This window comes from Chamaea fasciata, unplaced genomic scaffold (assembly GCF_029207755.1).
Source record: "Chamaea fasciata isolate MVZ Bird 193981 ecotype frontalis unplaced genomic scaffold, bChaFas1.0.hap1 SCAF_4, whole genome shotgun sequence".
NCBI classification, from domain to species: domain Eukaryota; kingdom Metazoa; phylum Chordata; class Aves; order Passeriformes; family Sylviidae; genus Chamaea; species Chamaea fasciata.
Genome location: NW_027094089.1, coordinates 55,276,509 through 55,293,048, shown reverse-complemented (window position 1 = coordinate 55,293,048; position 16,540 = coordinate 55,276,509). Strand labels below are relative to the sequence as shown.

General features: G+C 39.0%; 1 protein-coding gene across 4 annotated transcripts in view; it reads right to left on the bottom strand.

Annotated features, from left to right (window-relative positions):
- CDC42SE2 (CDC42 small effector 2) overlaps positions 1–16,540 on the bottom strand; it is an 86,496-nt gene that overhangs the window by 21,705 nt on the left and 48,251 nt on the right. For all 4 annotated transcript variants that reach the window (XM_066181632.1, XM_066181633.1, XM_066181629.1 and 1 more), the window contains one exon: positions 10,796–11,125. In XM_066181632.1, coding sequence (XP_066037729.1) covers positions 10,796–10,849 — 54 coding nt within the window. In that variant the 5' untranslated portion in view covers positions 10,850–11,125. The remainder of the gene's footprint in view (positions 1–10,795; positions 11,126–16,540) is intronic.

Below are 16,540 nucleotides of genomic sequence, written 5' to 3'. Positions count from 1 at the left end.
CTCTTCTGTTTTCTCTGACTAAACAGAGTGAACATTATTTACACTGGTGTCTAGTTTAGAGGCACTGAGAAACAGACAAAAATATTGCAAAACATGATTTTGGTGATATGGAGCATGTTACTACTATATTATATAGAGATATACTCTATACTATTATTCTCCTATGTACTACAGAAGAATAATTTTACTCTCCTGGGGGATGATTAAGACAGCCCCACATTTGTAAGGTGTTACACCATATGTTTTGCAGCCCTAATGTCACATGAATATTCGTCCCTTCAGAAACCCTTCTGGTTTTGTAATCTCTTTAGACACAAAGCTCTTTACAGTTAATATATAGTAAGAAAAACAAAACAAAACAAAACAAAAAACCACCAACCAAAAACATGTAATCCAGAATTAGCACCATCCATTTTAAAATCTACCTAGAATAAATTTTTCCCTTAACACCCAAGATGAGCTGCCTTCAAAGAAAATCATGGTGCTTATACACATGCCCCATAGAAACTACTAATAGGCATCCAAGACTATCTTGGAAGCCAGCAGGATTCCAGAAGCACCAATGAAAACACTCTGGTGGTTGTGTTTTGCTGTGATTCAGCAGATTATCCCAAAACACACAAAAAAGAACTCAAAGCAAACCAAAACCCCCACCAACTAATCAACAACAAGAAGAAAACCCCAACAACAGAAAAAAAAACCAGAAAACCCACCACCACCAAAACCCCAGCCAAAAACTCCCGAAAACCAACAAAAAACCCAACCAACTAAAACAGAACAAAACAAAAAAATCGACTAAACACCAAAATCCAACCCACGATGCAACAAATATTTTCACAAATAAGAAGAAATGTCTTTGCCATATAGAAGAACCTGAAGTTTGCAGCCTGTAGAAATCCCCACTGTGTATAGGTCTTCAATCACTAAATCAGCTAACACACACCTATCTTCATGTCTCAGTCAGTTTTTTATCTAAGAGTGTATGTATGAAAAGGTGTAAACATCCTCTCCATTGTCTTCTCTGTGTAGGAACGTTAATCTCCTTTAATAATAGAAAAGTTGGGATTTTATTCCTGAACTTAAAAGAGCAGCTGAATCTCAGTGACGTGAGATGCATGGCACACGTTTTGTTTCTTTAGGGGTAGGACCATGTGAAGAGACCTCAACTGTATCCTTTCTAGTTTTCCAGCAGTCACTGTAATCCATGCCTGCATCACAACCACATCTTTTAAAGGTTTTAAAATAGTTTTTAGAAGCAATAATTAATTAAGTACCTCACACACAAACCTTGTTTCTGTATTCCCTGCAGTACACACATTGCAGGTTTTTCCTTCCTCTCCCAAGTTTTCCTTTCTTTGCATTATGAATGCAAGTCATTTCATTTTCAAAGTTTAGTTCTGATGTTAAAAAGAGAAAACATGCATTTGATATTCTTCCACAGGCAGTGAAAGGCCTTTAAGCTCTTTTGCCTGCTGCTCTGTGGATGAGCATTGTTGGCATTTTTCCACTCTTCTCAAGTTCAGCAATGTCAAGCTGCTGCCACAAACACAACCAATCCAGTACACTGCATACATGCACGTGTACGTACGTGCGTGTGCCTTTACATATCCTAGCAGATTCTTTGGAATTGTGTCCGGCAGGATTTATTCTCCCATTTTAACAGTAATCCATTATTTGACCACCATCCGAGAGCCTAGGAATTAAATGGGGTTTCAGTAGCTGCAGTACAACAAGCTATATTTAAAGTAGTATTTGTCCTAAACAGAGTTAAATAGGACACGTCCTATATAGATTTTACTCTAGTCTTTCAAAAAATCAATCTACGTGAATTGGATTTTAACTTGTAAGCCACCTACATTTAGAATATATATCGTAAGAGCAATTTTCTTCCTTGAGTAATACACTCCGTTGATACAGAGCTCCAATTCTCAGTCGAACACAGGCATATGTGCCCTCTTTAGGCAATTTATTCCCCAAAAGCATGAGGTTTTCAGTTTGCAAAAAAAAGAAAAGCACCCCAAAATGTAAGTTTCATGCAAATATACATAATGAGGCGAAAATTAATAACTACATTTTTTGCAACTGTCTTTCTTAAAATTGATTGTGGTATCACCTCTAAAATTCTATCACTCTGGTGTGATCTCCAGTTAACATCTATTCATAAATCCTGTTGGAAGTATTTTCCTCTATTTTATTCAAATTAAATTAATTTTTCACTACATCATCCTGTACATCCAAACTTTTCTGTTCTTTCCAAATTTAAGGTCACAGGTTCTGAAGCCACTGACGGACCACCATGCAGGTCTCCAAATAACCTGCCTGACATCTTCCAGCTGTAAAACAAGAATTGCAATGTTGAACCTTCAAATGAGTCAAGCCTGAACTGCAAGAAAATGGAACTCAGCATCAGTGACAGAACTGAAGAGTTTCAGCAAAGGCGAGATTGAACCTACTTGGAGCTGAGACCAGAATTAAAGAATGCTAAATTTCCAGAGCATTTACCTACACTCTGCAGTCATGACACACTGCCCGTGGGAAATCTTTTTACTTTTTAAGTAAGTACAATACTTTCAAAGGTCACAATTTCTTTTAACAAACTTGAGGTACAAAGCTCTGTGTTACACCCTATCCTGCTCAGAGAGGTGGACGCAAACCAGAGGTGTAGTGGTTTGAAAGCAAAACAAATGAGAGGCTCCAAGTCAGAGAAACAATTTAATAGGAAGAAAGGAAAGAAAGTAACATAAAATAGATGCAATAATATAAAAGACCACTGACAGAGTCAGAATACAACTTGGGCAGAGTGATGGAAGCAGTCCAGACGAGGTGGTTTTCCTGAAGCAGTGATCCTGTAGAAAGGTCTGGTAGCTCTGGTCCTCTGGGAATCCAGTGGGTAAAGGCCCCCTGTACTGTCCCAAACCCCAGATTATACCCTGGTGAGAATGCTTGGTTCCTCCCCCTGGGCGGAGCATCTCACAATCGGATGATGAGTCATGCAGGGGGTCCTTGATGGCTCATTAAACAGAGATAGCTCCTGGAGGGAGTTATCTGTGAGTCATGGGCAAGGCATCTGATGGGCCATTAACAGAAGATAATGGCCCAGAGGGAGGGGGTCTGGGAAAACATTGCCCCACCTGGATTCAACAGTTCATGAAGACGGTGAAGAATACTTCGTGCGCATCCTATACTACAACCCAGGACAGAGGGAATGCAGACACTGACAAGCAACAAGTAATAACTATTTCCTCCTATGCACCATGATGAGCTCTGTATGTCTGCTCCAGAGCTGGAAAACTCCAGCTGGCTGAATGAACTCCAGCAGAGCACGAAATGCCACCCAGCATCAGCAAAGAAAGGCTGGTCCAGGCAAACTTAAAAAGACTAATCACAATTTGGTCTCAATTAATTTCTCCGTCTCTGGAGATGAGGCAGCCACATACCAACTTGAAACCATCTTGTGCAGATTAGAAACACATAAATTGTAATGCAGTCCTGCCAAAGATAAGGCAAAGTAAAAGTCTTATTTGAGAGCATCCCAGTACCAAAACTTACTATCTATCAAGTAGGCAGTCCTTTATAATCCAGTATCTTCCCTAACATCAAGGGTGGTTATGTTCACCCTGAAAGTTATACGACAAGCCAGAGAAAAGCAATTATTAAGACCCTGTCCATGCTAAAGAAAACATATTATAAACCCAGACTATTTTCTAAGCCTGAATGAGCTGAATTTACAATTGCAATAAGAGAGATAACATAGTTTAAACTGTTATAAAGAATTCCATGTGAGCCTCATCCCTTTTGATGTCAAATCACCTTCAGTGCATGAAATATTGACAAATTACTCAGTGTTACAAATTTATTTGAGAGAGCAAACACAAAGAGAGATGGTATCTCTCCTTGGCTACAGTTAACTACAGCTCTCTAGAGGATACATCCAAGCAACTAAAAAAACTCTCTAAAATTATCTGACAAACAAAAAATACCCAATGGGTTCAGAGAGTCATCACTTTGCCAAATCTGCATCCGAGTGCAGTTGATAGCCTCAGCTTTTCTGCCCTACCTCCACTCTTCTATTCTCCTCACTCTAGAGAATATTCTTCTGTGGCAGGATATTAACCCAGAATTACAGAAGTCAGCATTTTAGAGTGATCAGCTAAGCCACTCTGAAAAAAAAGGCAAGAAAATAATTGCAAGTGATTACCTATTAAAGTCTGTGGCTTAATGGATACCTTATAAATACAGGATCCTTGAGAACAGTGAAGAATAGTATTACTGTAAGTAAATGGGAAATTTGGTATCATGCATATCTTATGCATTAGTAAGTGTGATGACAGGAACTGCAAAACCAGAGGTTTGAGGAACAGTCTGAAAAAGGAAAACTCTCAGCATTGTGAAATGCTAATGTTGCGAATAGAAAATTTAAGTCAGGTAAAGATCTTTAAAACATGGATTTAAAAATACATATTTTTTTGAGTTGCATATTGGTCTTAAGAATTATCACCAACAGAATATCTGAGATCCATTCCAGAAAGGTTACAATAAAAATACAGTAAGGTATCAGCGGAGGAAGTTTCTAGTCTCAATACTCCCTTTCACATCAAAAGCAGCTAAAGCCAAAAGGCTGAACACTTAGCTTCAGGGCAATGACTGACTTCTCTATTCATTAACACAAAGCATACTTCCAAATAGTGTTGGTGAAAGTACACATCTCTCAGGCTATGTCCAGACTACTCCTGCCTCTAGCTGTTGGCAAGCAGAAATGCCCCGAAATCTTCATGCCTCCCCATCTCTCCTGCTCTGACATGAAAAGCAGAACAGAATAAAACAGCTGAACTGACAAACATTAGAACTAAGGTACACCAAAATACCAGGGCCTTATAGCTTCGAGTTCCATTAGAAAAATTACAGAAAAATTACAAAAAATTGCATTGGAAATGCTTCAGCAGCCTCCATAGGTGTTTGCAAGATTATTGACTTTTGCTAGGCAGCACCAACTATTTCTCTCATGTGACTCATGCCAGGGTTTTGCTCTTGAAAAAGTCTTTTCACTGAAAAACTTTGAGATTTAAGAGAAACAAGATACAAGAAATTCAAGGGCTGTAGCACTGGTGTCCATATCAACAAACAGCACAATCTACTTCCTGCCCATATTTAAGTGGAAAGCCTGAGCTCTGTGGAGCCTGCAGATGTTAAAAGCATATTACGTCCTTCTTCAAGTATGTTGATAATGGCAAGACATATTTTCATCAACAGAAAGCTGCCATGATTCTTGTTTCCAACCTCTTCCAAAGAGGTATTTTCCATGTCATCAACTAGTATTATATTAAGTAAATAGCATCAATGCAGCTAATGAAGGGCCAAAACTTCCACAGCCATAATAAAAGAACATAAAATAATCAGGTAATTTTCATTTGGGTATGTATACATAACCAGAAAATGCTTCCTTTGTTTTCTTTGTAAACACTTTAATACTTGAACATCTCAAAAAATATTTTAAGATGTGTGGCAGCTAATTTAAAGGTAAAAGAAAAACCTAGAGCGGCTCTATCAGGCTGAAAGTCATACAAGCTGATCATAAAAGCCAAGCATTTTGCTGCTCATTTGATTCTGCCCCCTTTGATAAGGTGTTCCCTCAAGTTGCTACTAACAACAGCACTGAATGGGAAAAGAAAGAATTCCAAGCATCTAAACTGGCGACTCAAAATGTAACTCAGTAGGGTAACTCTGAAATCTGAGGTTTCTCTAAGGTTGTCATCTTTTACATGAGTCTTTCACAGGCTTTACTGAATGCAGTAGACTGATAAAATTTAAGAGAACCTGAGTTTTAGATATTTTAAGCCAGAAGCTGCACTTGCACAGAACGGTTGTACTGAACACCTGAACTAGTACCTCTTCAAGAAGCGAGGAGCTATGTGTGCCTGCTGGGGGGGGGGGGGTGGGGGGGTGGGGTGTGATCTATTTTGCAGTTGTAAGGCACAATGAATGCTTAATTTCTCTTTTTCAGAGTTGCACAAATTGCAGTGTTAGATGTAACCTTAGCTGTATCTACGACTCCTTCTCCAGAAAGGAAGCTAGGGCTGACAATATCCATCCATGGATAATTTCCTTAAGTAACCAGGGTTAAGGTCATTTACGTCTTCTGAAGCATCCAGCATTCAGTTACACAGCAGTAGGTGCAGGGTTTTTTCCTGCCCCTCTTTGAAGACTGACCTCCCCGCTCTAAACACCTACCTATCCTCTTTCATACATCAAAAGAGACACTAAACAAACCTCTTTCCAAACCACTTTAAACATTTATGGCATAGCATGCAACAAAACTCTAACAGCCCCTTGACAAAGCACAAAATGAAAATCATCTAAACAAGAGACAAGCAACGAAACATCAACAAATTAACTAGAGAAGGAAGCCTGAAGCCAGAAGTAAGAAAGCATGGTTTATTCAGAGCAGTAATTTTACTGCGAGGTCAAAGCAAACTGAAAAGCTCCGCTGTACTGAGCTTTGGCCCAAATCAGGTGGGAGGGCACCAAATCATGACCAAAGATGATTGATCTCAGAGCAAAAATTAACTTTGCAAGTTAAAAATGCACAGACCAGGAAGAAAGCAGGATAGGAAAATAAGAGATTCCTAGTGCAGGTGACAAGCTTAGCCTAAGAAAGAAACCATGGACACTTTCTCTGAAAATCTGCAAGATTTCTTAACTTCTGTTATCAAGCAATGCATCTGACAGTGGGAATTTGGCAGAGTTTAATGAAACACCAGTGGATGAGATGATAGCACAGAGGAAGCATTCAAAAAATGACTGATCTTGCACTGGGAAATGCAAAATCAGCTTACAGAACCAATAAAGGATACCAGTGGGAGGTGTAAGAAAACTGGTGCAATCACAGAAAGTGCCACTTTTCCCAAAACAAAGGACAGATCATAAGAAACTGAATTCAGGCTACTTAAACCACAAAAAAAATCTGGACATAGTTATTAATAGATTACTGTCTCCTCCTTGGTATCATGAAAATAGATATGAAAGCAATCAGTTGTCTGAAGTCTTCATTGTGGTAAAATGTATTATGAACCCAAAAACCCCCAGACTTAGAGGGTGATACAGGTACACTCTCCCTTGGCTTTCGTTCAGATTCTATTGTGGTAAGAATGTCAGGCGATTAAAAAGCCACCATCAGGAACATGCTTACTTCAGCTGCATCCCTAATAAGTTTTGTTGCTTTGAATAACTGCTTTCTTCATTTTATCACTCTATCTCAGAGAAGTTTAGAGACCCAGCTTCCAACAGGTGCCTTCAGAAGTACTGCCATTTTGGATATACAAAGTGAAATATTTAGCAACCTAAGTAACATTTAGGAGAGGGGGTACCAACACTGCTTTCTAAGACAGCTGTTTTATTTCACAGCAACAGGGTGCATCCAGTTAGCACCGACAAAAGACTAAAAGCTGTGCCAAGATACATTTCACTAAAAGATGATGGTAATACTTGAAAACTGTCTTTGATTTAAGGAACCTCAAAGTACACTAATATATAACTGCAACATTGTTACTGTTCTGCTCTGGGGTATGCTACTAGAGAAGTAAGGGCAGTGAAATTCACAAAGTAATGTTTTCTTATTGTTCTTCCATAAAATTGACTAAAAGGACTCATGCATGTACAGTTCTCATGTAAAGTGCACTGTAGCTGAAAAAAATGGAGATGGTGTATTTGACGATTTCAAATATAGTATGCCAGAATTCTGCCAGCAGAAAGCAGAGACAATTCAGGCATCCTAGATTTCAAGAGAGAAGTAAACTCCTTAGCTCAATGGATGCTAAAAATAGCACAGAAACATGTGACTTTCTTTTTATTCCCCCTCTAGCACAGATGGTTAACATTTATGTCACTACCCATGACATTAAACGTACTTCAGGTATCAGCATCTGCTGATCAAAGACAGTGAGGAAAAAATCATTTCAGGGAATGCCCCCCGGCAGAAGGAGGGGACCTAGGAGACACAGGGGAGAATGGAAGCAGGCTACTACTGCTTGTGGTGACAGGCAAGTTCCCTCCCAGGCTGCCTCACCTTCCCGAGTGCCCTTACACAGCAGGCATGAGGCCCTGGAACAGGATGGACAGACAACTGATGATGTGGACAAGGTTTTCCTGCTGTGCTGATCGTCCTTTCTCTACTGAACAGCGACAGGACTTGATGGAACACGTGAAGATGCGTGAGGGAAACCATGGGCTGGATGTAGGAAAAGAAAAAGATTCTTCACCAGAGGGTGGCTGGACACTGGGACAGGCTCTCCAGGGAAGTGGTCACAGCACCAGCCTGAAAGAGTTCAAGAAGCATTCGGACAATGCTAGCAAGCACACAGAGTTAATTTTGGGGCTGTTCTGCACAGGGCCAGGAGTTGGACTCCATGATTGTTTTGGGTCACTTCCGACTCAGGATATTCCACAATGAATGTAAATAAACGTTTAAAAACAGAAGAAAAATTTTAAACATTGACCAGAACAAGTAGCAAATTAACTTCCTTCTTTCAAGGTCCATTTTGAGAGGCTGGTGGTTGCTGGTGAATATGAGACCATATGAGTCCTTCCAAAGAAGAAGGCCACTCAACAGGTAATGGCTGAAATGAAATGGCTGGGACATTGTTAGGCAAACTGTGAAAAAGTTGAGATGCAGGAGTTAAAATGAAAGAAGGCACATGAATGAGACCGGGCAGATTCGGCATTTCTCCTTAGAAAGTGGACTCGGCTAACAAGCTGAACACACAGCAGGAGAAAGATGCAACTTTTATCCAAGTTTGCATGTTTCACTTAGTTTATGATACAATGGGGAAATATGTAACAGCATTTTGGGACTAAAAACTAGCATGTTTTTCAGCATGCAAGTCTCTCAAACATGCAATCATACAACACCTGCAGAGAGGGAAAATGGCTTCCTTATCACTTGTCTCATTTATCAGTTTGCCTCAGACCTATAGTACATGTTTTGCTATTTGTCAGAAATGGAAAACATTCCTGTACTTACTCAGAGGTACAAGTGTCTGAGTAAACACTCCAGTAAGTGCAACCGAGCATGGCAGAACAACCGCTGTACAACTCCACACAGCAAAATGAGATGAGTAACTGCAGGGAAAGGACAACTAAGTGCTTTCATCAAGCATGCCAAAAAAGGCACGCATCTTTTTTCTTCTGAGACATATCCTGAAGAATTTTGGCACTTTGTAACAAACAAGTCTCCTACAACATTTGAAAGGCACATTTCAGAAACTAGTGCTCCAACTCCATGCTACTAGTACCTTAAACACAAGGACGGTTTTAATTATCGATCCAATGCACACCACCATATCAGCAGAAACATAGTGGGTTGCTTCTTTTTCCTCCACTTTCCATGTCCAACCTCCACCTGCCTCATGAGTCATTATCCACAGACCGCTGTATTAACACATGTGGATTTCTTGGGCAGTAACTTAAACCAATCCCAGAACTCCAGTCAAGATTTTTTAAGGACTGAGCCTTGGGATTCTCAAGAAAGAAACGAATATGCCATTTTTCTACCTAAAATACTTTGAAATGTCACATCTTATTCAAATATATGTTCAAAAACTGAGACAAATAACTTTGGCTCTATATGGGTACAGCGAGCATTTTAAAGGATTGCATGGTATTCAAGTAAGAGAGGAGGACCACAGCTTCCCATGCAAGTATCTCAGAGTTCATCTCCCACAGCTCGGCCTCACTAAGATTGAGATAAAGCTGCACTTATTAGTTCAAAATGTTAATGGTCACACTTTAATATTTGCATGCCATCAGTCTGGCATTCAGGCTTTGTGCAACAACAATGTCTAATGTGAGGTGCTTTTTTCCAGTCCTTTGGTTTCCCTGAGGCAAATACTAGCAGCTGAGCATATTAATGTGAGGTTTCTTTATTCGCTCTGGGTTTCTCTTGGTTACAGTAAAACTACCAGTAGTAACTGGTTTGGTTTTTTAAATGTATTTTTAAAATTACTGTATGACCACTGCAATTCCCATATATTCATTTAGCTTGATCTGGATGTCACACCATAAAATGATCTTTCTGACACTCCTAACCACATTCCTAGTTAATTTCACCTTCATGCAGGCAGAATTTCTTACAACAGCACTGAGAAACACTCTAAAGGTACCTAAAAATATATGAAAACAAAGAATATTTCTGTATTTACTGTCTTCCTAACATACACTTTAAATTTTTCTTTTATCTAACTGTTAGCTAAGTACTTTTTCACACAAAAGCCATTTAAAATTCTATTAAGAAAAAAATTATAATAAGAGTGCACCCCTTCACTCTTCTAAGAGTTAATCTAAAAACTAACTGAACAGTTAAAGATGAAATCCTTTTTTAAATTAAGGTGGTGGAGGACTGGATTTCAATTTGGACTTTTTAAGTAATCATTTCCTTCTACCATCATGGTCTAGCTACACCCAAAGGCAGGCCTTAAATCATATGGAAGTGAGGATATTCACACATCACCACTAAAAAGCTATTTATTCTAGAATGACAGTTTAAATTCTCATCACCGTTTTCCCTTCCCCTCCTTTTCAATTCCCACTTTCCAAAGACTTTGGATAGATTTGATATCAATGACAGGAAAGAAACAGACTTTTTTTGATCCCCGCCAAGGCAGGATATCAATAAATTGCTTAATTCTCACCAAGCTTGGTCAAACAGCCCTATTTTTTCTTAAAAAGTAACATAAGAAAATGAAAGAATGTGAAAAATTTAGTTAATTATATAAAACAAAGCTGTGCCAATATTCATACTTACAGGCTGAGGCTGTTCTGCAATACAGCAGTTGAAACACAACCAGAACTCACTCATTGTTTACAGTCTGAAGTGGGAACACTGATGAAAAGCAGGACTCAACCTTTTTAAGGTTGCTTTTGTCTGCAGGTAGTAAGTTCTTGGAACAGGTTTATTTTTAATGGCTCCAACGTGAAAATCTTCTTTTCTGTTGAGCTCTTCTCCAAAGACAAGTCCATCCCAGGACGAAGAACTTGAAGGCAAAAAGTTATTTTAGAGTCTTCTTCCAGAAGGTTGATCCCAGCACCAGAGAAATATTACGTATGCTTCTTTGGTCCCTAGCGTTATCTGAACCTGAAAACAGAAGTACTTAAATCAAAAACAGAGAATATAAAGAATCTCAGGCTCCAAGCCAGCCACCCATACCATGGATTTATTGGTAATAGCCTGAATCACAGACTGAAGAGACATTAATTAGCACACGTGCTTTTTTCTACACTGACTACCCAAAATGGCATACACCATAAATCCACGTAAGACTTATATTCCAGCTTTGGTTACAAAAAGTGGTATCAAGAACCGGAGCCCAATCTTTTGGCAGTCATCTCTGTTTGTTTCTAGCTTTCAAGTGTCATTCACAAACTGGTAATTGCCCATACTCCCCTTTATGCTTCTCAGGGAATCGCACCTGTTAACACATTGTATTTCTCAATGAAAAAGCTACCCAGTCCATTCACAGTGTGAGATTTAAACGGTATTTAACTTCAACCCTGTTACACAATTGTCAATCACAGGTATGCTCTCCTAAATGTTGAGGAAACAAACACATTTCTGTATACGGAAAATCTGCAAAATGGCTGAACATGGTCAACACAATGCATTTTCCTTCCACCCTCTTCTACTCTATGCTTCCTTTACAGTTGACTTCAAAACAAGGTATAAGTAGTAGACCTTGAAATTGTTTCCTAAACCTCTAAAACTCCTCAAGTGGAAGGAGGCTCTAGATTCCAACCATTCCTTTGCTGAAATAATGTTTGTTGGTAAACCTCCATTCTGGTTTCTTTCAGTAGGAGTGCAATAAAAATTGCTGTGAGACTTCACTTATCTTGCTGCGTATCATAAACTTTACTTGCAGAGATAGCAAGATAAGGAATATTCATAAGTTTTTACAGGCATACTACTTAATAATGCTTTGTATGACTGCATCTTCACTCACACAGATGTTTGTGCAGCTATTGTTTCTATGCAATTCCGGACAGTATGAAGCGGCTTGAAGGCTCCGTGCAGTGCATGAAACTACACATATATGTACGTACACACATTCTGTGGCAGAGCAGCTCCACTTTGCTACCACCTCATTAGTTCTCCATGTGCCAAGCACATGAGCAAGGATATCCCTCATTTACTTCATACATGCCAAGTCACTGCACTGTGTGGCCACGACAAGCCAGGTACTTCCAGGGCTACTGGAACACACACGAGAAGAATACAGCAGAACCTTTCCCATACCATATTCAAAGCCTTTGGGAAACTTTGACACTTCTTACCTTTTAAGACACTAACTGAAGCTCTCGGAGAAATAAAGGCATGCTGCAGTAACAACATCTAAACAGCAAAACCAGAGCCAAAGTACTCGTGCCTCCTAGCTTTGAAAAATCAACTGATAGTGTCAAAATTAGGTTTATCTGCCTGTTTCTGGCATTCCTTGCTTAAAGATCAGGATAGGAAGGGAGGCAGATATGATTTGCTAGGTAAACCTATGGCTGACACCATATAAAATAAAGCAATTTTATTTAACATGATACCTTGAGGGCAAGAAAGAAACCTAAACAAGCAAACAATCCCCACTCTGAAGAAAAAATACTTCCATACAACTTTTGCTTGTCAAGCACTTAAAGAGCCTTAGAACAGTGCTAACATGACATATTCTCACTACTTTAAAGACCTTTTTCTTGCTTTAAGGATCACCATCCAAATCCCACGAATGAAGCAAGAAACTGCAATGAAAGTCAGGACTCAAAAACCAGTAGTGTGAAATCCAAGAATGAAAGTAGAAGTCTCTAAGGAAGTTCTCACTCCAAAAAAGGCTTCACACCCCTTTTCTCAATTATTCTGGTGACTGAAATTTCATTAACTTAAAATAGCAAAAGTAACAAAGAAAATCTTGACAGAAAAATACTCTTCTCTGCAGGCTTAAGAATTTGCAAGCTACACAATTATTTTCTAAATTTGATTCAGTATGTTACAAAATCAGAAGTAAAACACTCCTGTTAAGCACGTAACATCTGACCATTCTAGTCCAGTGTCTGTACAGTTTATGTCTCCTTAAAACCTGGCTGATTTACTTCTAAGACAGGCATAAAGTTATTCTGAAACCTGGCAATGCACCCCCAATGTCAGCTGTTCAGATTATGAGAAACTGAGAAAACAAAAACTCAAAGTCAGCGTTTTCAAGTTTGATATATTGTAAGCTGCTAGAGCAAGAAATGGGTATCATGCAGTGGGCTTTTCTTGCTCTGCAATTGCCCCAATATTCTGATTTGCGACTTCTAAAATTATGATACTTGTTGTCTTCTTACAACCGTCTTTTTACAACTTTGTCTTTTAGACAAAGTCCAGAACTGACACATCAAATTCTTGTTCTCATGGAGGGTCAAGTTTATCTGCCTGTTACACCCAAGTACAGAAGACGTACACTGAAGGACAGGGAAACTGCTCTTGTTGATCTGTCTCTGTGTTTGTTCACTGATAGCTGGCACACTCCTCCAGCTCACTGCAAGCACTGTGCTGAGCTGAAGCCCTGGGAACAATCCTGAAGGGCATGGGTGGGCACCTGTGAGCCTGGAAAGCTCTTCCTGTTTACAGAATACCTAAGGGTGCAGAAGTCTTGCTCTACACAGCCACTCTCTGTGTGCAGGACTTGTCACCTCTGGGACAGTCAAAGTGACTCCCTGCCTAAGATCTAAAGCTTTTGAATGACAAAGCCAAGCTAAAGATTGTATATGTTTATTCTTAAAAAGGCATTTTTAGTTTTAGAGCCTGTAAAGTGCTACACTTGCCTTTAGTTTGGTAGTTCTGCCATCACTAGCACTTTTTTTAATCCACTGACTTTTAATTAAAACATAGCAGACCTATCAGTATGTCTGGAGAAGTAGGTCTGGAGAAAACTGACATTAATTGCCTTTTAAAAAGCAAACAAATGCTTAGTAGTATTTGTTAGAGTTCTGGAATTTCATATGCCTTTCCAGTGTGCTAAACAAATGATTTTTACAGGAATCAAGTTAATATAAATATCAGGTATAAATCTGTTGCACCAACACAGAAAGAGAAAGCAACTGAACTGAAAGCACGAAGGTGCATTGGTGCTGTGATGTTAATGACAACACACAAGAACTTCTCTTACACTGTCAATTGCTTGCTTAAAGAACAAGTTGAAACAGGAAAGTCTGGCTGTTCTTTTCCAAATTATTGGTTATAAAGAAAGAAGGAAAGCAAATAACATCACAGTGGCCTACAGTTTCTAGTCAGGTAATTATGTAATATCAGCACACTAGCAATCTCATGGGAAATTTTTCTTGCAAAGCATGAACTGCACCCCAAGGCTAGCTGCAATTAATGAGGTCTCAAAATATATGCAACATTTCATATCTAGTTCTCTGCTTTTTCATATGATTAAGATTTGAATCACATATAGAATAGTCTGGATTGAAATGGACTTTAGAGATCACCATGTTCCAGCCCCCCTTCCAGGGGAACACCTTCCACCAGCCCAGATTTCTCAGGCCCCATCCAACTTGGCCTTGAACACTGTCAGGGATGGGACATTCACAACTTGCCTAGGCAAACTCTGCCAGTGTCTCACCACCCAAACACGGCATTGTTTGCAGCATTGCTGCATTTGTCTGAGCAGACCTGCCAGATGAAGAGCACAAGAGAGGCTGAAGAACGCACCTCATGGTAACAGCTCTGCCACCCTTTAGTTTTGCTCTTTGCCCAGTTTAGGGTGCTCAAACTGGTAGCACACCATAGAGTTCACATAGAACAGACAAGACAATTACTCTGTCTGAACCAGCAATTTATCAGAGTGATGAGTGATGAAACACTGATTTGCTTTTCCCACATAAACTTTTTGAACTCTGAATGCAATTTATTTTAGAATGGATGATTCACGTTACAGAAACACACAGGATTATCATGCTGAACAACTTTGTTGTATTTTAAGGCTTTCATACCTCAGTTATGATATCAATTTCATTACATTTATAGAAATTCCAAGTATGAAGAAATCAAGATTTAAAAAATAGTACACTGTTTAAAATTTAAAGCGAAACACCAAGAAGGTAATATTCATTACTCTAAGATTTGTGCCACAGTGGCTGGTCTAATGCAAAAATCAAAACTACTGCTTACTGTTAAATACCAGTCACAAAGGCAGTAAGTGCAAGCACTGCATTAATGAATAGTGGGCAAAGCACGTTTTGTTACAATATCATCTATTTTTCTTACTAAAGCAGTATTAGCTTTTCTGTGAGAAATATACAGAGCAGGAAAGAAGGAAAGTTAAACTAAGACATCAATTTTCCCTCTGAGCTTTTCACATTTATTGATATAGAGCAGGTTAGACGGCACTTGCCTTAACTGATCCAAACAGGAATAAGAACAATGCTGTGGAGAGTCAGTTAGAATAAAACTACTTACTAATTATACAGCTTGAGAACAGCCTGTTCTTTTTAAAAAGGCATCTATATAGTTCCTTTTAAGGATGAACTTTCTATATCCTTTGACTGCATACTGTTCTTTGTGGCTTTAAACAGGAAATATGGTAACAATGCCCTTTGACAATCACTTGAAGCAAAATAAAACCACAGGAAGATAAAAAAAAAAAATTACAGGTGTTAGCATCTGAATTTAACTAGGCTTGCTCCAAAGCTCAGACTACTGTTTAAGGAGAATGGGGGAAAAAGGGGACAAGAAAGAAAGCAAAACAACAAAACATGAACAAAAATCATGCCATGTCATGTTATGTCACAATACAACATGATGTGCCATAATAAGCACGTGTAGGCACGAAGTCATGACCAAGCCCACAACTGGTATTTTAGTCTCAAGTACTTACAAAAAAAACTTTACTGAAATGAAATACTTGGGTATTTTGGGTTTTTTTGCCTTAAAGGCTTTGAGAAGTTATCATCTCTTTCAATCCTGCAAGCTGTAAGTAGAAAATTATCATTTCTGAATGTTTTTTAAGACTTCCTTCATATTTTGCACTTTAAATTTCTATTGTAGCCACACTATTTCCTTTTGATGATGACTAAATAAAGTCATGTGGCAAGCAGAAATGAGGGGAGGAGGGGACTAAGGTGTGTCCAAACCAAGAGAGAGGTTGTGCTTATGCACACTTACGTACACCTAGAGTAGTAGGAACTGGAGGACCTGCTCCAGCTCTCAATGGAAGTGAGAGGTGTTTATTCATTTGCCAGCCTCGGTTTTGAAATAAAACAATCTACAAGAAGCAAGATGTTTTAAACAACGACAACCTACAGAGAAAAGCTGCCTCCATCCATAAATTTTGAATCAAAACTTTATCTCATCGGGGCACTGAACTTAGAAGCACTCTTCCTCCATTCCCCACTACAAGAACAGTCACTTCTGGGCACTTTGACACTGATTTTAATGCGGCAATTATGTTTTGCACTCTCAAATCCTGAGAAACTTGAGCTGCAAGTAACTCCTGCCACACAAAAGACAACATTCACCATCAACATAGCC